The sequence below is a fragment of the Musca autumnalis genome, unplaced genomic scaffold, assembly GCF_047663935.1.
Source record: "Musca autumnalis isolate F117 unplaced genomic scaffold, ASM4766393v1 scaffold_3, whole genome shotgun sequence".
Classification (NCBI taxonomy): Eukaryota; Metazoa; Arthropoda; class Insecta; order Diptera; family Muscidae; genus Musca; species Musca autumnalis.
The window spans coordinates 145,111,974-145,134,596 of record NW_027411866.1 but is presented as its reverse complement, the minus strand read 5'-3'; the positions used below and the strand labels follow the sequence as shown (position 1 = coordinate 145,134,596).

The 22,623-nt window shown below is 35.6% G+C and overlaps 1 protein-coding gene across 1 annotated transcript in view; it reads right to left on the bottom strand.

Annotated features, from left to right (window-relative positions):
- LOC141398322 (uncharacterized) overlaps positions 1-14,528 on the bottom strand; it is a 229,119-nt gene extending 214,591 nt beyond the window's left edge. Inside the window, exons 1-2 of the mRNA XM_073975606.1 lie at positions 14,221-14,528; positions 4,086-4,554 (exon numbers count right to left, since the gene is read on the bottom strand). Coding sequence (XP_073831707.1) covers positions 4,086-4,094 — 9 coding nt within the window. The 5' untranslated portion in view covers positions 4,095-4,554; positions 14,221-14,528. The remainder of the gene's footprint in view (positions 1-4,085; positions 4,555-14,220) is intronic.
- Positions 14,529-22,623: the final 8,095 nt, after the last annotated feature.

Below are 22,623 nucleotides of genomic sequence, written 5' to 3'. Positions count from 1 at the left end.
TTCTTATGGAAGGTCACTTGGTATTCGTTTTAAAGACAGCTTGCTTTTATTGAAGACCACTAAGTTTTCCTACAAGAGACACATGAAATTTCACGGATGAAGGCCACACTGTATTGGACTTCTATAGTCCAATTTTGTTTTACTGAGTGGTAATGTCTACCAAAAAATTTCTTCAAAACCTCTTATTTGGTAATGAGTTATCTTTCTACTGTCTGCTTATATTTTCAAATATTTTTCCAATTTGTTTTTTCTTAATTTATTTTTAATAATTAAAATACAAGTTTTTAAACTAACAAAATAAATTTGAAGGAAGTATTTAACGCAACAACTTCCCTGTGACAATACTTATGTTGTTTTTTTTTCTTTTTTCTATCGGATGCGTTACGCAATAGACCAGATTTCCTTTGAGCAAACAAAGCTAAACTAAAATATTTACAACGAGGCATTCATGTGTAATCATCATTTATTAAAGAAAAAAAAGTAATAATAATTGCAAATGAACGGAAGAAAAAACTCTTATCCCTCGATTTCTTACAAATGTCCCTGAAAATCCATTCGAAGAACCTGATTGATGGGGGAGAGGGGCTAAGTGATAAAAAAGTGGATATTTTTTAGTTTGCCGTCATTGGAAGTTTCTTTACGATTTGTTGATATTACATCTTGCATTTTAATTAAAAATCCCAAAAACAAGACACATGTTGTTTTTGTTGTTGTTTGTGTTGCAATTGAAAAAAACACACACACACAAATAGTCACAAGAAACTCTTGACCAATAACTACCTAAACTTGAATCACTGAGACAAAATTAAACAAAACGGAAAATTCAAAACAAAAAACTTGGAGAGAAAAAAAGCCAAAGAAAATTGTGTAAAGGAAAATATTTGACCATAGTCTGAGCCACAGAGATTGACAGAGTTGCCAGTTTAATTTAAAATTTATTAAATTTTCTACTAGACTATTTTGGTCGTCATATAGAAGACAATTTGGTCTTGGTATATGAGAACGACTTGGTCTTCGTATAGAAGACCTCTAGGTCTTCGTATAGAAGACCTTTAGGTCTTCGTATAGAAGACCTTTAGGTCTTCGTATAGAAGACCTCTACGTCTTCGTATTGAAGACCTCTAGGTCTTCTTATTGAAGACCTCTAGGTCTTTGTATAGAAGGCCCCTAGGTCTTCGTATAAAAGACATCCAGGTCTTCGCATAGGATACATCCAGGTCTTCGTATAGAAGACCTCCAGGTCTTCGTATAGAAGACCACCAGGTCTACGTATAGAACACCTCTAGGTCTTCGTATAGAACACCTCTAGGTCTTTGTATAGAAGAACTCTAGGTCTTCGTATTGAAGACCTCTAGGTCTTCATATTGAAGACCTCTAGGTCTTCGTATTGAAGACCTCCAGGTCTTCGTATAGAAGACCACCAGGTCTACGTATAGAACACCTCTAGGTCTTCGTATAGAACACCTCTAGGTCTTTGTATAGAAGGCCCCTAGGTCTTCGTATAGAAGATTTCCAGGTCTTCGCATAGAAGACATCCAGGTCTTCGTATAAAAGACATCCAGGTCTTCGCATAGAAGACATCCAGGTCTTCGTATAGAAGACTTCCAGGTCTTCGTATAGAAGACTTCCAGGTCCTCGTATAGAAGACCACCAGGTCTAAGTATAGAACACCTCTAGGTCTTCGTATAGAACACCTCTAGGTCTTCGTATAGAAGACCTCTAGGTCTTCGTATAGAAGACCTCTAGGTCTACCTATAGAAGAAGGTCTTCGTATAGAAGACCTATAGGTCTACCTATAGAAGAAGGTCTTCGTATAGAAGACCTATAGGTCTACCTATAGAAGAAGGTCTTCGTATAGAAGACCTATAGGTCTACCTATAGAAGAAGGTCTTCGTATAGAAGACCTCCAGGTCTCCGTATAGAAAACTTCTAGGTATTCGTATAGAAGACCTCTAGGATTTCGAATAGAAGACCTCAAGGTTTTCGTATAAAAGAGCTCCAGGTCTTCGTTTAGAAGACATCCAGGTGTTGGCATAGAAGACCTACAGATCTTCGTATAGAAGACCTCTAGGTCTTCGTATAGATGAACTCTATGTCTTTGCATAGAAGACCTCTAGGTCTTCGTAGAGAAGACCTATGGGTCTACCTGTAGAAGACCTCTAGGTCTTCGTATAGAAGACCTCTAGGTCTTCGAATAGACGACTTCTAGGTCTTCGTATAGACGACCTCTAGGTCTTCGTATAGAAGACCTCTAGGTCTTCGTAGAAGATATCTAGGTCTTCGAATAGAAGACCTCTATGTCTTCGTATAGAAGACCTCCAGGTCTTCGTATAGAAGACCTCTATTTCTTCGTATAGAAGACCTCCAGGTCTTCGTATAGGACACGTCCAGAAGACCATTTGGTCTTCGTATAGAACACCATTTGGTCTTCGTGTAGGTCTTCGTATAGAAGACCCCTAGGTCTTCGTATAGAAGACCTCCAAGTCTTCGTATAGGACAACTCCAGAAGACCATTTGGTCTTCGTATAGAACACCATTTGGTGTCCTCGTATAGAAGATCTTTAGGTCCTCGTATAGAAGATTTTTAGGTCTTCGTATAAAATATCTTTAGGTCTTCGTATAGAAGACCTTTGGGTCTTCGTATAGAAGACTTTTGGGTCTTCGTATAGAAGACCATTTGATCTCTTTTTAAAAGACCATTTGGTCTCCTTTTAGAAGACCATTTGGTCTCCTTTTAGAAGACCATTTGGTCTCCTTTTAGAAGACCATTTGGTCTTCTTATAGAAGACCATTTGATCTTCGTATAGTAGACCATTTGGCCTTCGTATAGAATACCTGTGGTCTTCGCATAGAATACATGTGGTCTTCGTATAGAATACCTGTGGTCTTCGTATAGAATACCTGTGGTCTTCGTATAGAATACCTGTGGTCTTCGTATAGAATACCTGTGGTCTTCGTATAGAAGACCTGTGGTCTTCGTATAGAAGACTTCTAGGTCTTCGTATAGAAGACTTCTAGGTCTTCGTATAGAAGACCTCTAGGTCTTTGTATAGAAGACCTCTAGGTCTTCGTATAGAAGACCTCTAGGTCTTTGTATAGATGGCCTCTAGGTCTTCGTATAGAAGATCTCTAGATCTTCGTATAGAAGACCTCTAAGATTTCGTATAGAAGACCTTTAGGTCCTCGTATAGAAGATCTTTAGGTCTTCGTATAGAAGATCTTTGGGTCTTCGCATAGAAGACCTCTAGGTCTTCGTATAGAAGACCTCTAGGTCTTCGTATAGAAGACCTCTAGGTCTTCGTATAGAAGACCTCTAGGTCTTCGTATAGAAGACCTCTAGGTCTTCGTATAGAAGACCTCTAGGTCTTCGTATAGAAGACCTCTAGGTCTTCGTATAGAAGACCTCTAGGTCTTCGTATAGAAGACCTCTAGGTCTTCGTATAGAAGACCTCTAGGTCTTCGTATAGAAGACCTCTAGGTCTTCGTATAGAAGACCTCTAGGTATTCGTATAGAAGACCTCTAGGTCTTCGTATAGAAGACCTCTAGGTCTTCGTATAGAAGACCTCTAGGTCTTCGTATAGAAGACCTCTAGGTCTTCGTATAGAAGACCTCTAGGTCTTCGTATAGAAGGCCTCTGGCCTTCGTATAGAAGACCTCTAGTTCTTCCTATAGAAGACCTTCGTATAGGAGACCTCCAGGTCTTCGTATAGAAGACCTCTAGGTTTTCGTATAGAAGACCTCTAGGTCTTCGTATAGGAGACCTCCAGGTCTTCGTATAGAAGACCTCTAGGTTTTCGTATAGAAGACCTCTAGGTCTTCGTATAGAAGACCTCTAGGTCTTCGTATAGAAGACCTCTAGGTCTTCGTATAGAATACCCTTTGATCTTCGTATAGAAGACCATTTTGGTTGGAAATTTGGATTTTTTTTATTAATTCAAAATCTCCCCCAGAAAAAATTCAACCCTTTTTTCCAAAAAAAAAATTCAAAACTCTGGCAATATAACAAAGTAATAATGTTGATTTTTTTCATGTGTACAAATGTTTGTTGTTGTTGGTTTTATTTTGGTTTGGTTTGTGTACTTACCGGAAGCATTTTGGTGCTTTTTATGTCTATAATTTATTGAATAGCAGCAGCAACAGGAGTTTGTCGATGGCCAGCCAAGTCACAAAAACAAAAGACTAGGCAACGCGACAACGACCAACAACGTGATTAACTCTCAGCGATATCCGTTTGAGTTTTTTCGTCTATCGGCCGGTTTTTACAAGTAATACAAACACACAAATTTTTTTGGTTCGTTATAGTGCGGTTAGGACGGCCAAAAACCGCGCGTTTACTCTTTGCAAACGTTTATTTAGGGTTTTCAATCTAGTTATGTTGATGTTGTTGTTGTTGTCGTCGTTTGATTGCAAATTTTGTTGCAATTTTATGTGAACTCTTTTCTTTTTTCTTCCCCAGTTATTTTTTTTTTTTTTCGTTTCGTTTTCTTTTGCTCGCTCTCTTGCTTTTATTATTGTTGGGGAGACTTTTTGTTTAATTTCGCTTTATTAAAAAACTGAAAGAGAGAAAAAAGAAAAATACAAATTGTAGTGATATTGCAATAGAGTAGAAAAAAAATATGTATTGTATAGTATTTTTATGTATTTTATAGAGTTGATTGATTGTCGATGTGGTAATTTTATTTGACATTTGGCGAATGATTTTGTTCCGTTTTTTTTCGTTTTGGTTTATTTGTTTTGAAAAATTGCAGTTCACATTCCTTTGCTGTTTCTATGTAGGGTCAGTTTTTTCATTTGCAAATTGACAGTTTTTTGAACAGCAGCAGAAAATTGCAATTTGAAATTCCCCCAAAAGCAAATTGTGTTTATTGGCGTTTTTTTTTTTTTTTTTTGTTATATTTTGCATTTTAGCTTTTTGTAGGTCGATTAGGAAATAATCAAATTGTTTGCCAACAATCAAAGTTAGATGGCCAACTAAAAATTATTTGAAAATTGTTTAACAATATTGTTGAGAATACTGTTGATATAATTTGAGTCTTAACAAAAGGTTTAACAACAGCAGTTTTTGTTGCCACCTAATTGAGTTAGGTTTCTCGTTATAGTTACCCGATTAAACGAGATCTAACTATATCATGTATTGCCAAATTTATTTCTATTTCTTCTCTTCAAAAATATTGTTAATTCGTTAAATTGTTAAATTTAATACGCGTATCTCTATTCAAAAACAAAACTTGTTTTTAACTTATGACTTCCATTAAAAATATTATAAATTTATGGCTCATAAATTTTGAAATAATCTTTTTATTCAAATGCAAATCTAAAAAAACAATTTAAATGGAATTTCAAATTATTTCCTAGAAGAACATGAACGAAACTTTGTAGGCATTTTAAACGTAGTTTTTTTTCAATTTTTCAAAACAAAGTCTCACAAAAACAATCAGCAGACAAATTTATATAGGCTTCTAACAATATACAATCTAATCTGTATGTTAAGTTAGGCTGTCCTGGTGGAGGTACATTTAAACCAGAGTAGAGTGCACAACGGTGCTCTAGGCCAAATTTTTAGTTTTTTTTTGTAATTATTTTTTTTTTTAAATAAATATTTCTATGGGCCCTTATTTACAATATTTAGTTTTTTTCGTAGCATTACAATCATTGTGGTTCGGAATCATACTGATTTTATACAAAGGTTGTCCCAAACTGCAGAAGTGTAAATAGTGTCTGTGTCAACTAAGAAAGAGCTGTAGTCGATTATTTGGTGAGAATGGGTTCAGCTTTGAATATAGTTCTCATATATATTTTCACCGTATTATGTATGTATTATGATGCTTACACCTGGGGCCTAATTATGTGATTCGATATCGAGTTGTTTCGAACCGAATACTCAAATTTGTGATGACAACATTCGTTATCGAGTAAAATTATCGAGTTATTGAGCATAAATTTGCGAGAAATTACTCGTAGCTAAATTACCTATCGTAAACTAACAAAAAGAAAGATTTTTTATTGTCTTTTTCTCTAAAATGTAAAATTGTTGTTTGCTGTCGGTTTATATAAGAGAAAAATAAAAATAGTAAATTAATCTCAGCATTTGCTTTATTCCAGAACTAAAAAGTTTTTACAATTTTTACGACTTTTACATATTTTACCCAAAACCCCGTTCCCGTACACAAAAAAGTTGTAAAATGTTCACTTCTCTTTAAACAAAAATTGTGCTGAATGAAGCAAGTAAAAAGTCGTTAAGTTCGGCCGGGCCGAATTTTTATACCCTCCACCATAAAATAGTATTAATTAAAATGGAATAATTAGGGTCCTTTTACAATTTTAGGTGGAAGAACTTTTCGACAATAGATAGACTCCTACTGTCTCCCACTATTGCTTCAATTACACTGTGAACACAAATGTTGGGGCAGAGATAATTCCTTTTGGAGATGAAAGCCCTTGGTGTGTGTATATTAAAAACCCCGAAGGGCAGATGCGCCGTGAGTCGAACTTCCGCTTTATGGCGTGATGAAGTTTTTGCAAGAGACCCTGTAAGCCATCATGAATTAGCATTATATCTTTGTTTGTTGTTTTTGTAGAGCACTTAAGCAACAGTGAACAAAGATATAACGCTAATTCCTGATGGCCTACAGGGTCTCTAAAAATGTCATCACGTCATAACGCGGAAGTTCGACTCACGGCGGATCTGTCCTTCGGGGTTCATAATATACTCACCAAGGCCTTTCTTCCCCAAGAGGAATTTTCCGTGCCCCAGACTTTCACCTCCATTTTGTTTCACAGTGTTATCTAATCTAAACTAAAAAAATGTGTTCAGCTAGGTGAAAGGTACCACCTACGGGGCTATATCAAAGAGTCAACCTATTATTTTATTATTTTTGAATAGACAAAATTGTAGCTAAAATTCTCAAAATACCGATCATTACAGCTAGTTCGGTTAAAAATTGAAGCTAAAATTCTCAAAATACCGAAAATAGGGAGATACCGTTGTATGGGGCTATACCAAAACATGGACCTATATTGACGATGTTTAGTTGGAGGTGTTTTATGACCACTGAGAACTTCAAATAGCTAAAATTCTCAAAATACCGAAAATTGGGAGGTACCGTTATATGGGGGGTATACCAAAACATGGATCTATGTTGACGATGTTTGGTGGAGATGTTTCATGACCACTGAGAACCTCAAATGTAAAATTGCAGATAGTTCGGTTACAAATTGTGGCTAAAATTTTCAAAATACCGAAATCGGGAGGTACCGTTATATGGGGACTATACCAAAACATGGACCTATGCCCATATCCTTTGGGATATAAGTTTGTTGATCACTAGGAACCCTAAGTGTCAAGTTATAGCTAATTCGGTCTGCAAATGTGGCGAAGAACTTCAAAATACCTCAAATCCGGAGGTACCGTTATATGGGGGCTATACCAATGAGTGGACCGATATAGTCCATCTTCGAACTTGACCTGGCTATGGCAAAAAGACTCTCGGGTGCAAAATTTCAGCACTCTATCTCAATTATTGCGGACGCTAGAGTGATTACAACAGACGGACAGACGGACATGGCTAGATCGTCTTAGAATTTTATCCTGATCAAGAATATATATACTTTATAGGGTCGCAAATGATTAGTTCGATGTGTTACAAACGGAATGACAAACATAATATACCCTCCCTAATATGGTGGAGGGTATAAAAATAAATAATAGCCTTTTTTATAGGTAAACAACATTTAATCGAATACATCCGCCGTTGTTTGCCAAATGAAAGATTCTCTCAGAGAGGATAAGCAAAATCCCACCAAATTCTCTCTCATTTATTTTAAGATAGAACTGTTAAGATAGATGTATCAGCAATCTTTTACAACAATGTCAAAAATGTTTTGTAAACATAGACAATTTTCTTAGCACTACTTCATTCCGAAATTATTATTCAATGAATTGTTCAACAAATTCCACAAATATTACATTTTTTCATTCAAAATTTTGGTTTTTAGTTTTTGTTTTAAAAAAAACACAGTTTTGGCGTCTACCTTCATAATATTCCCTGAAGATTACTTGATCGATTACCGGTTACTATCGAAAAATTTGTTAACATTGCTTGAACGTTTTCGATCAAGTCTTGTCATGCCGTTTTTTATCGTGTCGAAAACTTATTCACGAGCAAATTCTCGATCGAATCGAATGTCGTAATTAGGCCCCTGAAAAGTGTTTGCGGATTCTGAAACTACAATGTTCATAGATGAGAACAATAAAAAAACAAAAAATTCGCCGGAGCGCTTTTTAAAAAAATCACGATCAAAGATCGCATTTTTTATTGGGGTTTCACGGTTAGAGAAAATATTGTAGCTGTGAAAATTATGATATTTTCGTAGGATTTATTTTTGCGATGTAGAAGTTCAAATTGGACTGTATCGCCTCCTTATAAAACAATGTCATGAAGGGTGCGCCTTAACTAACTTCCTAGCAAAAAAAAATCCTCCCAAAATAATGGGTTTTGTAAGGGATTTTTTGGCAGCCGTACCTACTTACAAATTCCCCTACGAACCCATTATTTTAACAAGGGCATGTCGCACTGAATTGCTAGTTATTCTATGACCACTAGGGTTATGACTTTTTGACATTTTTTCTCAAAAATGATTTCCTGTATCAGGGATGAATGAACTTTTGCCTAATAATCACTACGCTATCGTTTATTCCATTGAAATATAAAAAAAGTTCACGCACAAATCGATTTTAAAAATATAATTTTTTGAAAAAATGTATGAAATGAAAAAAAAAAATTTCAACAATTATTTTTTGTTGCACGAATGAATAAATATAAGCCTACTAATAACTATAATAATGTTTATTTCATTCAAATATTGAAAAAGGTCATGCACAAACCACTTTGAAAAAATTTTATTTTTTTGTTTTTTGTTAAAAAAATATATCTTTAAATAAAAGCGTTTACGACATTTTTGCGATTCTCAGAATTGAAGAAAATTAGTGAAAAATAAATGTTATGTCAGCTTAATTATCTCATGTGATTCTAAAGTTTATTTTCAATTTTATATCTGCTTACAGTGACTTCAAAAATTTGTCCATAATTTTGATAAATTCAAATTTTAAAATCATTTTGTGCGTGAGGTTTTTTCACCGAATCACCTTATAATTATGATTTTATGTAATCTTATGGCAAAACTCATCACGCTATGATACAGGAATATGAGGTTGTAAAAAAGTCATAACCCTAATGACCACTAGAACAACTAGTTATTTTACGGTCACTATATGAGCTATATGAGCTTTGTTCCTCTACTTTTTTAATGGTAAAAGTGGTAAAAGCGAAAACAATCAAAATTGCTCTCTCATGAACAATTTTACCAGAAAAGCAAAGGAACGGAAAAAATTTTAGATCTGGTAGCAATGTCAAACAGAAACATAAAAAATCAATTTTCTTCTTTTATTTCACAGTTTTTAATTTTGTTTTGACAGCGTTAGCCTTTTTCTTCTTTTTTTTTGTTCATTTTTTTCTTCATTGTCAAATAATCGTCAAAGAATATGGAAAAAAAACATTTCTGCCATTTTTTACCTAAAGAAATTCGTCTGGTAGCCTGTGGTAGAAGAGAAAGGCATTTCTGCTATCTCTCCTCTCTCACACTCTTAAAAATTGCTTCCAGTTTTACCACTTTTTGGGGTTAAGGAACGCTTTGCAGGTTAAAAATGGTAACAAATGGTAAAAATGGTAACCTCAGGTAATTGAAGGAACACAACTATGATAAAAAATATTTTTTTTTATTTTTAGAACAGTTTTGGTGGAATTTGTTTTCAATTTCAACACACTTCATATTTTTCGCTCCTTACTGGAGTTGAACACACGAACCTGTGCTTTGTAGCCGAACACTACATACTACGCCACGCACACGAACACTAAGGGTCGTTTCAATGTTTACATGTGCACCACCAAGTGTTTATTGTTTTTTTTTTAACAAAAAGTACCCGGCCGGCGGTGAGCGTTGAACACACAACACTCTGATTTGTAGTCGGACACACTAGTTCTGTGCTACCGTACTCATAACTTAGTTAGGAGAAATTTAAGTAGTTATTTTTGTTTACATTACATTGTAATGGGTTACATAATGACTAAACCTAAAACCGCTTATACATGATAAGTTTTTGCGGATTCTGAAACAGCAATGTTCATAAATGAGAAAAATCGAAAAATAAGAAAAAAATCGCTGGAAGGTTTTTGATATAAATCGCGGTCTAAGTTTAAGTTTTCACGATTTTGCTTGGAAACCGCAAGTCCTATCGTAATACCACTAAAAAAAATCTTGTAGCAGTGAAAATTCTCTACAAGATATTCTTTCATGATATCTTCGTAGCCTTTACCGTTATTGAGATATAGAAGTTCAAATTAGGACAATGGATTGACTGTATCGCCTTCTTATATTACAATGTTATTATGCACAGTGCACCTTAACTAACTTTAAATGAAAACCATTACACCAGGGAAGTTTTTGCGGATTCTAAAACAGAAATGTTCATAGATGAGAAAAATCCAAAAACAAAACAAAAAATAACTGGAGAAATTTTTGAATAAATCGCGGTCAAATGTCACATTTTTAGAATTATGTAAGGTTTTCAGGATTTTGCTAAGAAACGGCAAGTCCCATCGAAATGGGAATAAAGAAGATGCTATAGATGATTTTTACTGCTACAAAATTTTCTTTAGTCGCATTCCGATACAACTTGCCGTTTCCAAGCAAAATCCTGAAAACCTAAAATAAACCTAACAAGTAAGAACGGCGTTAAGTTCAGCCGGGCCGAACTGCTACAACATTTTCTTTAGACCCACTTCGATACAACTTGCCGTTTCCAAGCAAAATCCCGAAAACCTAAAATAAACCTAACAAGTAAGAACGGCGTTAAGTTCAGCCGGGCCGAACTGCTACAAATTTTCTTTAGACCCACTTCGATACAACTTGCCGTTTCCAAGCAAAATCCTGAAAACCTAAAATAAACCTAACAAGTAAGAACGGCGTTAAGTTCAGCCGGGCCGAACTTGTTATACCCTCCACCACGAGTTATATTGAAGTAAAATGGAACAATTAGTTTCCTTCCGTTTATGAAGAAGGCTAATTACCAAATTACAGCAAAGTTCGTCGATCTATACCGACAAATTCCTGCGGAAAGTTTTGAGACTCAAAGAAGACTAATTACTGAATTTTCGATATTTCCGTAAGATAATGTGGCGAAAACCTAAAAAATACCAAAAATTAAGAGGGGAGACTAAATTATAAAAATCAGTCATTTCGGTGGGATATTGACGTCCCAACCTTTAGAATTACGAAAATCGGCAGGTACCGTTCTATGGCGGCTATATAAAGGCAAGGACATATACCGACAAATTTAATATGGAAAGTTTTATACACCAAATGATGACTAAACACCAAATTTTAGCCATTTCGGAGGAATATTGAGGCAACAACCTTCAAAATACCGAAAATCGGGAGGTACCGTTCTATGGGGGCTATATGAACGCGTAGACCCATACCAACATTCTGGGGTAAAGTTTTATACTGCAAATGAAGACTAAATAACAAATTTCAGCCATTTCGGTGGAATATTGAGGCCTCAACCTTCAAAATATCGAAAATCGGGAGGTACCGTTCTATGGGGGCTATATGAACGCGTAGACCCATACCAACAAAATTCTGGGGGAAAGTTTTATACTGCAAATGAAGACTAAATAACAAATTTCAGCCATTTCGGTGGAATATTGAGGCCTCAACCTTCAAAATACCGAAAATCGGGAGGTACCGTGCAATGGGGGCTATATGAAGGCGTGGACCTATACCAACAAAATTCTGGGCGAAAGTTTTATACTCCAAATGAAGACTAAATACCAAATTTCAGCCATTTCGGTGGAATATTGAGGCTACAACCTTCAAAATACCGAAAATCGGGAGGTACCGTTCTATGGGGGCTATGTGAAGGCGTGGACCCATACCAACAAAATTCTGGGGAAAGTTGTATACCCCAACGAAGACTAAGTACCAAATTTCAGTCATTTCGGTATGATAATGAAGCTGAAACCTTTAAAATACCGGAAATCGGGTGGTACCATTATATGGGGGCTATATCAAAAAGTGGACCGATATAGCCCATTTGCAATACCAAACATCCTAGGAGTAATATAAACTTCTATACAAAATTACAAATCTCTATCTTAAAAATTGCGAGCTGTATCTTGATTTCAACAGACGGACAGACGGACATCGTTATATCGACATAGAATTTTACCCTGATCAAGAATAGGGTCTCCGACTAATATTTTGATGTGTTACAAACGGAATGACAAATTTAATTATACCCTCCATATTATAGTGGAGGGTATAAAAATGTAAGGTTTGACCACGATTTATTTAAAAATCCACCTAGTGTCAAGACCCATATCTCGGGAAGTATGGACTTAACGTAGCCCGATCCGAGAGGTGACCCTAAACGACATTTAAGCCGCGGTTTTCACTTAAAGTTAGTTAAGGTGCACCATGCAAGACATTGTTTTATAAGAAGGCGATACAGTCAGTACATTGTTCCCATTTGAACTTATATATCACAAAAATGGTAAAACGTACGAAAATATCATTAAGGCCAATCTTGTAGAGAATTTTCGCTGCTACAACATTTTTTCTAATCCCATGTGGTCGTCCAAATATTCTCCCCATGGCCGCCCACTTGTCATCTTTAATAACCATCTTGTTGTCTTCATTAATATGTAAGTCCTTTTCGGTCTAATGACTCGCTTGTGGTTGTCTATAAAGACTGACATATGGTTTCTGTAACTACTTCAATCCTGGTAACTATAAAGACATTTATTTATCCGGTCTCATGTAATGACATCTTATGATTGCCTATAAAGAATTAATTTTGGTCGTTTGTATGGAATAATTGTTTCATATTTCTGTCTCATATGTTAATTTAGTTTCGGCTATTCTGAATACAAGGGTGACTTCTCTCATATCAATGAGTGCACTCCGATTCATATTAGCTCAATGATATGGGACCTGAAGTTTATCGCCGATTCCGAACCGCATGTCTTAAGACACCACTTGTAGAGAAGTTTACATGGCTGAAATACTCAGAAAATGCCGCCAGCATTACCGAGGGGTACTTTGCCACCGTCGAAAATTTGATGTTGCCTAGCCGGGGAATCGAACCCACGACCGAATACATATACATTTTTAAAAAATATAGAGAAATAAATATCTCTTCATAATTCACTTTTTATAGAATTAAATTCATTTTTTTAGTTACACATTTTGGGACACCCTGTATAAATTTTACGCAATAATTTCGTCACTGTGTCTTCACTATGTTCTTTTTTTCTTTCTTTTATTTAAAAAAAATGCCCAAACAAAACAAAAACTATGGGCTTATGGACCAGTTTATGGTGGTCCATTGCATGTTCATAGATAACACAAGACACAAAGTAGCAAAAAAAAAAAAAAAACAAAAAGAAATCAAAAGAAAAAACATCTTCGAAAGGAAAAGGAGTGGAGAAAACCTGAATCTGAAACCACTTTTGCTTTCGCATGCCAACATCACATGGAGAAGAATAGTAAAGTGAGTGAATAAGTGAATGTGGTTGTTGATTATAGTTGGAGAATAGCAAAAAAACAACTGATACACTTCACACATAGCAGACCGCGGAATGTGTAAATGTGTGGAAAACCAAATCTAGACGAATAAATGATGTGCGCAATCTAATGGTTGTTTTTCCAGCTGTGGGCGCATGCTCATTTGGAAGCTCCAAATTGTTTTTGTTTTCTTTGTTTTTTCTGATTTTTTTCCTTCTTCGTTTTTCTTCTTCTGAAGTGGTGAAGAAATGTTTATTGGTGCAAGACAAATGGGCGTTTTTCACTTTTCATTTCAAATTTGGCCAACAAACAATTAGGCCTCGTTTTAGACTAACTTTAAAAAATCCAATAATTAATTTGTGTTTCTTTGAAAAAAAATCACTTTTATTTTTCACATTTTTTTCATTATTGTTTTTTTATATTTTTGTTTTTATATATTTTCCAATTTTTTATGTGGGTTTTGTGTTTTTTTTTTCTTTTGTGGTTTCCAACACCCACATTATTAGTTACATGTTTTTAGTTTTCAAATTCAAATAATTTTCAAATCATTTTTTATTAAAAAATATTTTTTTATAAAAAAAAAACTTTTCACACACCACTTCAATATGAGGTTTGTTTCTCTTGCTTCGTTCCCAGAAAATAAAAATTCAAAATATTCACTTTTTTCTTTGTATTTCCTCTCCACAAAAAGAGTAGGAATAATTTTTTTAAATTTGAATATTTTTATCTTCTCTACGGTTGTTTAATGCGTTCCGTTAACGTTGGGAAACATACCGTTTAACCAAACAATACCGTTCAAGAGCCGCCGTTGCACTGATTCGTTATGTTACCAAAACCAAGACTTGTAGCCACAAACATGGGCAAAAGTTCCTTCCAAACTGTTTGGCTGACTGGCTGGCAGTCTGTGTCTTCGTTCGTTATTGTGGTTGTCTATGGTAAGTGTCTGTGCGCAGTCGCATAACCCTCCACAGGTGGTTGGTATCGACAAGTGTTTTGTGTTGTTGTTGCTCGTGTTGTTTGGTTTGGCTGTTACTGTTAGCATTGCGTGTTGATACTCCACAGCTACTACCAGTTCCACCAGTTTAGTTTGCAAGTCGTCTTGTGTTCCCTTCCCCCCTCCAATCACCACAAATCAATCATTCACTCAGCGTATGGTTTTATGTCTTTTTGGCCAAAAGAGAGTAACAACAAAATAGCCAACTGGGTATAACGAACCAATCAAGCGAATGAGCAAACAACCAACGAACCAACCAACAGCTATGTATGCCATACCAAACCAGCCAAACCAACATCGACAGCCAAACCAAATATGCTTGCTGCTTCGCTCTAATATTGCTGAAGATGTCCAGATTTGATGTTGGCCAAAAGCCGGTTGTTTTATTCATTTATGGGCGAACATTTTCGGTGTCTGGTTGATTTGTTTAATGCACATGGGGCTCCTAAAACTTGGGCAATTAAAATTAAATACGAAAATAGAATTTATATTGAAAAGCAGTGCAAAATGTCAACCTACGCTTATAATATACATATAATTTTATAATATTCTATTTGTTTAATAATATTTTATTTATTGACTAAAGGCCCCTCATTTTGGCTATCGTCTAGAAAAGCTTCCTTCTCAATCATATCCGATATGAAAATTTCCCCAGGAGCGTCTTTTAGCAATCCCTTTTTAATTTTATATATTGTTACTTTTTTAAAGACTTTCTGGTTTAAGTTATTATGACTACCGGTCTAAAATAAAACAATATATTTTTATTATACCCTCAGCATTTATGCTAACGAGGGTATATACCAGAGCTCCGAATACTCGCTCCAATTCGCTCGAATATCACTCGCGAGTGAAACTTTTCTCGAAATCGACCAACAAACAAAAACTTACATCACCCCCAAATAAACTTGCTCCACCACTACCAAAAAAATTGCACCCAAAAAAAGTTACCACCTCCTTCCAAATATTCACACTTTCATACGGGTACAAAACAATTTGGAGTTGATTTAGCTATGTCCGTCCGTCTGTCTGGCTGGCTGGAGCGCACGATAACTCTCGAACGGATCAACCGATTAGGTCCAAAGTTTGGCTTGCGCAATATTTTGTCCAGTAAGTTCGAAGATGGGTCATATCGGTCCACTCTTCCCGGTACCTCCCCCACAAAAGTTCGAAGATGTTCGGAAAATTTGTGCGCACGATAACTCATGAAAGGAGTAACCGATTTGGTCCATACTTTCCACATCCTAATATACCTACCAGATATAGCTCATGTTCGGACTATATTTGTCCACTCCTTCGGATACCTCCCACACAAAATTTCGGACAAATTCACTTAAGAACTGCCCTCGAATCAATTTGATTTTTGTTGAAGCCACTTGCACTCGCTGCCTCAATTACGAATGTAAAAGTTTTTTTTAGCGGCAAGCCCATATTTCTTGAGAAAACAACCCGAAACATGTAAAAACCCCTATACCACCATATGAAGTGGCTGGGGAGCTCAAACCGAATACTGCGTTCGTCCACACTTTGGATATCGTAATAGTTCTTCGAATATTATATGAAATTCGAAGGTGGTGCTTATAGGTCCACTCCTTCTGGTACCTCCCCCACAAAAGTTCGAAAATATTCGCTAAAATGGTACGCGCGATATCTCATAAACGCAGCAAATCCAAACTTTGGATCTCTAAATATTTTTTCCAAACTTAGTTTATATTCAAATGTGGGCCCTATCGGTCCAATCCTTGGGGTACCACCAACAAAAATGTTCAACATTTTTGTGTGATTAAGAGTCTGTTCGAGGATCCTTTGGAAAATTTTAGCGAAGGTTTTCCTAGTGGCCCCGTTTACAGCGATATTATGTTTTTTCTAGGCAAGTATGGTACAATAACCCTATCTATCGATATCCCCCGAAAATTTTAGAGCCTTTATCCAATCCATATTGGGTGCCACCGTGGTGCAATGGTATGCACACCCGCCTTGCACACATAAGGCCGTGGGTTCGATTCCCCGGCCAGGCAACATCAAAACACTTTTCAACGGTGGCAAAATACCCCTCAGTAATGTTGGCGACATTTCCTGAGTATTTCAGCCATGTAAAACTTCTCTACAAAAGTGGTGTCTTAGACACGCCGTTCGGACTCGGTGATAAACTGTAAGTCCCATATTATTGAGCTAATATGAATCTGGGTGCACTCATTGATATGAGAGAAGTCTCCCTTGTCCCTTATGGGATGTTTGTGGAATAATTATTATTATCCAATCCATATTTTTGACGGTTCATACGCCCAAAATTTTGGAAACCCCAATAAATACATAGGTTTTTTTTTGGGAAAAGAAGTTTTTCACTCCACACAGGCTGAGGGTATATCTCTGTCGGCAATGCCGACAGATACTTTTTTGCTTGTTTCTATTTACAGACGTATAAAGAGAACGAATAAAACTACATATTTTTTTTTAAAATAAATCTATAAATACTTATAAAAATACTTCGTATGCCGAAATGTGAATTTCCATTGAATTTGGACAATGGATTGACTGTATCGCCTTCTTATAAAACAATGTCATGACTGCAATTTCCCAAATTAAACTTATATATCTCAAAAATGAAGCATTGTGGCGTTTTTTTAAATGGGATAGCGTTTGCAATTTTGTTTTTTCAAAATAGTCTGGCTTAATCCCATTGTTGTTGTTTTAATATTTTAAAACAACTATTTTATTAGTGGAAAAGATTTGGCATTGCTCGCCAAGGGGTAAGGCAGGGAATACTATAGTTTCGATCCACGCCACTGGATCTCATCAGTTCCCTTGTTTCTTGTTTGTGGATATTCTCCACCGAAGTTATTTTTCAATAACTTCTTCAACAAGAAACTTTTTATACCCAAACATCAATCGTCAAAAATGGTACAATCTAGGAAAAAAATACGAAAGCCAATCTTATACAGAATTTTCACAGCTACAACATTTTCTTTAGTCAAATGCGGTTGCCAAGCAAAATCGTGAAGACCAAAAAAAAAACCTAAAAATGTGAACTTTGATCGCGATTTATTAAAAAATCCAACCAGAGATTTTTTCTTGTTTTTAGATTTTTCTCATCTATAAACATTGCTGTTTCAGAATCCCCAAAAATTTCCTTGGTGTAAGCGGTTTTCATTTAAAGTTATTTAAGGTGCACTGTGCATAACATTGTAATATAAGGAGGCGATACAGTCAATCCATTGTCCTAATTTGAACTTCTATATCTCAATAACGGTAAAAACTATGAAGATATCGCAAAAGTCAATCTTGTAGAGAATTTTCATAGCTACAACATATTCTTTAGTCTTATTTGGATAGGGCTTGCGGTTTCCAAGCAAAATCGTGAAAGCCTAAAAAACCCTTAAAAATGTCAATTTGAATCGCGAATTATTTAAAAAGCGCTCCGGCGATTATTTGTTTTTTGATTTTTCTCATCTATGAGCATTGTAGTTTCAGAATCCGCAAAAACTTCCCAGGTGCAAACACCGTGATATTAAATATGAACACTGAAAATATTTTTGAACTATTTTAATGTCTATTTAATTTCATTTTAAGTACTGTTCGTACACCTTTACTTCGAATTTCCGCCGGTATTTCGCCTCTAAACATCAACAGCCAGCATTTAGTCCCCTTTTAGTTTCCATAACTGCGACTTTTTATCACATAAACTTTTCGTATTCTTATAGTACGTATTTCCAAAATCACCTCCATTTCTTAACCTTACGCACCAACACGGAACCTAATACTAAATTTAAGAATTTCAGCTCAGCAATTTATTACCATTTGCTACACTTCGTGTATGTACTTATGGTACGTATTTCCACAATCATATCCATATCTCACCCTATACAACAACAGCGACTGTATTACCAAATTTCCGAATTCAACCTAATTTGGTACACCCAATATCAAATTTATTATCATTTTGTACACCTAACATTGTGCTTTTGAAACAAATTTAAAGGAAGTTTTTGCAGATTCTGAAACTACAATGTTCATAGATGAGAAAAATCAAAAAACAAAAAATTGTCAGAGCGCTTTTTAAATTAATCGCGATTCAAGTTGACATTTTTAGGGTTCGTTTAGGTGTTTGCGACTTTGCTTGGAGACCGCAAATCCTATCAGAATGCGACTAAAGAAACTGTTGTAGCTATCAAAATTCTCTATAAGATTGACCTTTATGATATTTTCATAGGTTTTACCATTTTTGAGATATAGAAGTTAAAATTGGGACAATTCAAATTCCATTCAATTTTGTATAGTCTCCTTATAAAACAATGTCATGACTGCAATTTCCCAACTTAAAATTATACATCTAAAAAAAAATGGTACAACCTAGAAAAAATTACATAAGCCAGTCTTGTAGAGAATTTTCACAGCTATAAGATTTCCCATATCGATAAGACTTTCCGCATTGAAGCAAAATCGCGAAACCGTAACAAAAAAACCTTAAAATGTAACCTGATCATCTTTATCTCAAAAATGGTACAACCTGGGAACAAATCATAAACATCAATCCTATAGAGAGTTTTTACAGCTACAACATTTTCTTTAGCTCCATTTCGATAGGACTTGCGGTTTCCAAGCAAAATCGCAAAAACCTAAAATAAACCTAAGAATGTGAATTTTGACCGCGATTTATTAAAAATCCCTACAGCGTTTTTTTCTTAGTTTTTGGATTATTCTCATCTATCAACATTGTTGTTTCAGAATTCACAAAAACGTCCCCTGTGTAAGCGTTTTTCATTAAAAGTTCGTTAAGGCGCACCCTTCATGACATTGTTTTATAAGAGGACTATACAGTCAGTGCATTGTCCCAATTTGAACTTCGATATCTCAAAAATTGTAAAACCTACGAAAATATCATAATGGACAATCTTGTAGATGATTTTGATAGCTACTACATTTTCTTTACTTCCATTTTGATAGGATTTTCGGTTTCCAAGCAAAATCGCAAAAACCTAAACAACCCCTAAAAATGTCAACTTGATTTGATTTTTTGATTTTTCTGGTTTTAGACCCCAAGTATATTTGGGCGAAATCAGTTTCAGACAATTTTGACTCGATTTAGCCATGTCCGTCCGTCCGTCTGTCTGTCTGGGCGGAGCGCACTATAACTCTCGAACGGTCCAAAATTTGGCACTCGTAATATTTTGCTCAAAATTGAAAAAAGTTCTAAGATGGGCCATATCGGTCCTCCCTTTCGGGTACCTTCTCCACAAAAGATCAAAACTTTTCGCTAAAATTGTGCGCACGATAACTTCCTCACTCCTTTGAGAAAGTGTAGTTTAAGACCTTCTCTCGAATTGTTTTGATTTTTGTTGTAACACCTTGTATTCATTGCCCCCTTTACGATGGTACACGTTTTTACCATGGCAAGTCCATACTTTCTGAGAAAATGTAAAGCTGTAAAAACCCGCTATGGCGCCATGAGTAGTGGACGGAGTGCACGATAACTCTCGAACGGATTCGGTCCAAAATGTTGGCAGTTGTAATATTTTGCGCAAAAAATAAACAAGTTCTATAATGGGCCATAACGGTCCACTCCTTCGGGTACCCCCACACAAAGGATCAAAACTTTTCGCTAAAATGTTGCACACGATAACTTTAGAAGGCAGTAACTGATATGATCCATACTTTGCACATCGTAATATTTCTACGAGACATAGATCCGGTTAGTATATAAACCTTCGATACCTCCCACACAAAATTTTGGAAAAGTGCAGTTTATGACCTCCTCTCGAATCGTGTTGATTTTTCTTGCAACAGATTACACTCAAGGGTCCTATTACGATGGTACAAGTTTTTTCAGTGGCAAGTAGGGCTATAACCAAAAAAAATACCACCACATAGCCGTGTAGAGCATGGAAAACTATTATGAAACACGGTGTAAATTTTTCTATATCGCGAAAAAAGTTTCCGCACCAAATGCATTGAAGTTCAGTAATGCATTTTTTAATTTTATCTGTTATAACAGCATATTTAAAATTTTTATTTTTTTGTCACCTCATTTAAAATCATTATCAAACCGTTCTGGACCAATTTGTTCTCAAATCGCGCCATTTCGGAGCATATTAGGAACTTTTGACACTATCGCAATTTTTGGTTTTTCTTTATAAACTCGTGAATTTTATGTTTATATTTTTTTGTACCTAACGGTCAAGAGAATATGGGGTCATTTGCAACGAATTCGCGAAAGTTACAGGTTGTTTTTGTTGACTTTGCCTCTGAGATTCGTATTTGTTTTCCACAAAAATACAACACCAGTATTATGTGGGGAATTTTGTCCTAATAATGAAAACGCGTTTCTAAGATCTATTCGGTGAAAAAAGTTTCCGCACCGACCGTGATTACTAAAACCCTTTTGATATTTTTTCTACTTAAAATTTTAAATTTGCTTTGTTTGAATAAATATTTATAGAAAATAAATACAATTTTCGCAGACAAAGTCATTAAAACCGTCTGTAACTTTTGCGAATTTGTTGCAAATGACACCATATTCTCTTGTCCGATAGGTACAATAAATATAAACATAAAATTCACGAGTTTATAAAGAAACAAATAAGAAAAGTCTATAGTCGGACGGAGCCGACCATGGGATACCCTATACCACTATCCCTGGACAATCGCTCTCCACGGAACTTCTTTTCAATGATAGCGAAAATTTAATTATTAAATATCAGAGATGTAATGTATAATACTTATGACCAACACCAAAAAGTTATCTAGCATGACAAAGACATTTTTGTAGCAGGAAAGGAAAATTTAGTTCACACAAACTAAAATGTAATGAAACCCACTTATGTAGTACTACTACTTCCGTTGTTTAACCGCCATTTCATCCCCTGAACATTTCACGATCATCGCCAAAATGTAATCATTTCTATTCTGGCCCGAACCCAACCTCCTTAAAAAATTCGTTACAATCGGTCCATAATTGCGGCCTTAAGCTTGTTTACAATTTTTAATGGACGGACACACATCGCCAAATTGCTTTATCTCGTCGAGATATGAATTATGGCATACCAAATAAGGGGTCTAGGACGAATATTTCGTGGTATTACATAAACTTTTGGAGAGACAATAAGTAGCATGGGATAAAATTGTGGTTCTCCACACAGAACCCATTATATATAAGGCAGTAGGCCAGTTATCTAGCAAACACTTTATTGCAATTTACATCAGGATCAGTAGTTTTTTTCCATATGTGGGCTACTTACCAAAACAAACTTATAATACCCTTTTCCACATTGTGGTATAGGGTATAAAAACAAAAATTGCAATAATGTCAAAAGTTCCTAACAGGGACGTACGCAGGGGGGGGGGGCACATATCGGTCCACTCATTTTTTCCCACAAGACTACAAAATGTTTTGCTAAAATGGTGCGCACAATAACTCTCGAAGGTCCAAATCGATTTCTTCGAGACATAGATTAGGTACGGATATGGATTATATCGGTTCACTTCTTCAGGTACCTCCCACTCAAAATGTCAATATCCGATTTCACCGATACTTTGAACATCCTAAAATTACTTCCGGACGTACATATGTATATCAAGTACCAAGAAGGTCTATATGCGACAACATCTTCGGATACCTCCCTAAATTTCAACATAAGTACAATATAATGGCTGTTCGAGAATCCATTGGACATTTTTTGCGGTCTTGTTTACAGCGATATTCTATTTTTCGTGGGTAAGTCCATGCTTCCTGACATAACCGTTCAAAACCTCTAAATCTTACCATGACCAACTAAAATGACGGCTTGACACCATAATTATCAAAAGGAATGACTTCCAAAATTAGGTCCACTTCCACAAAAGTGCAAAACTTTTGCGCTCTTATTGAAGTCAATTTTATGAGCTCAACATAAGCATTTATTCGCAGCGCCCACAATCGTGAAGTTTTATACCCAAATGTTTCGATATTTTTGTCGGAAAGTGTATACGTCCAAAAAGGCAATGAAATTCTGAAACTCCCTGACTACACAAT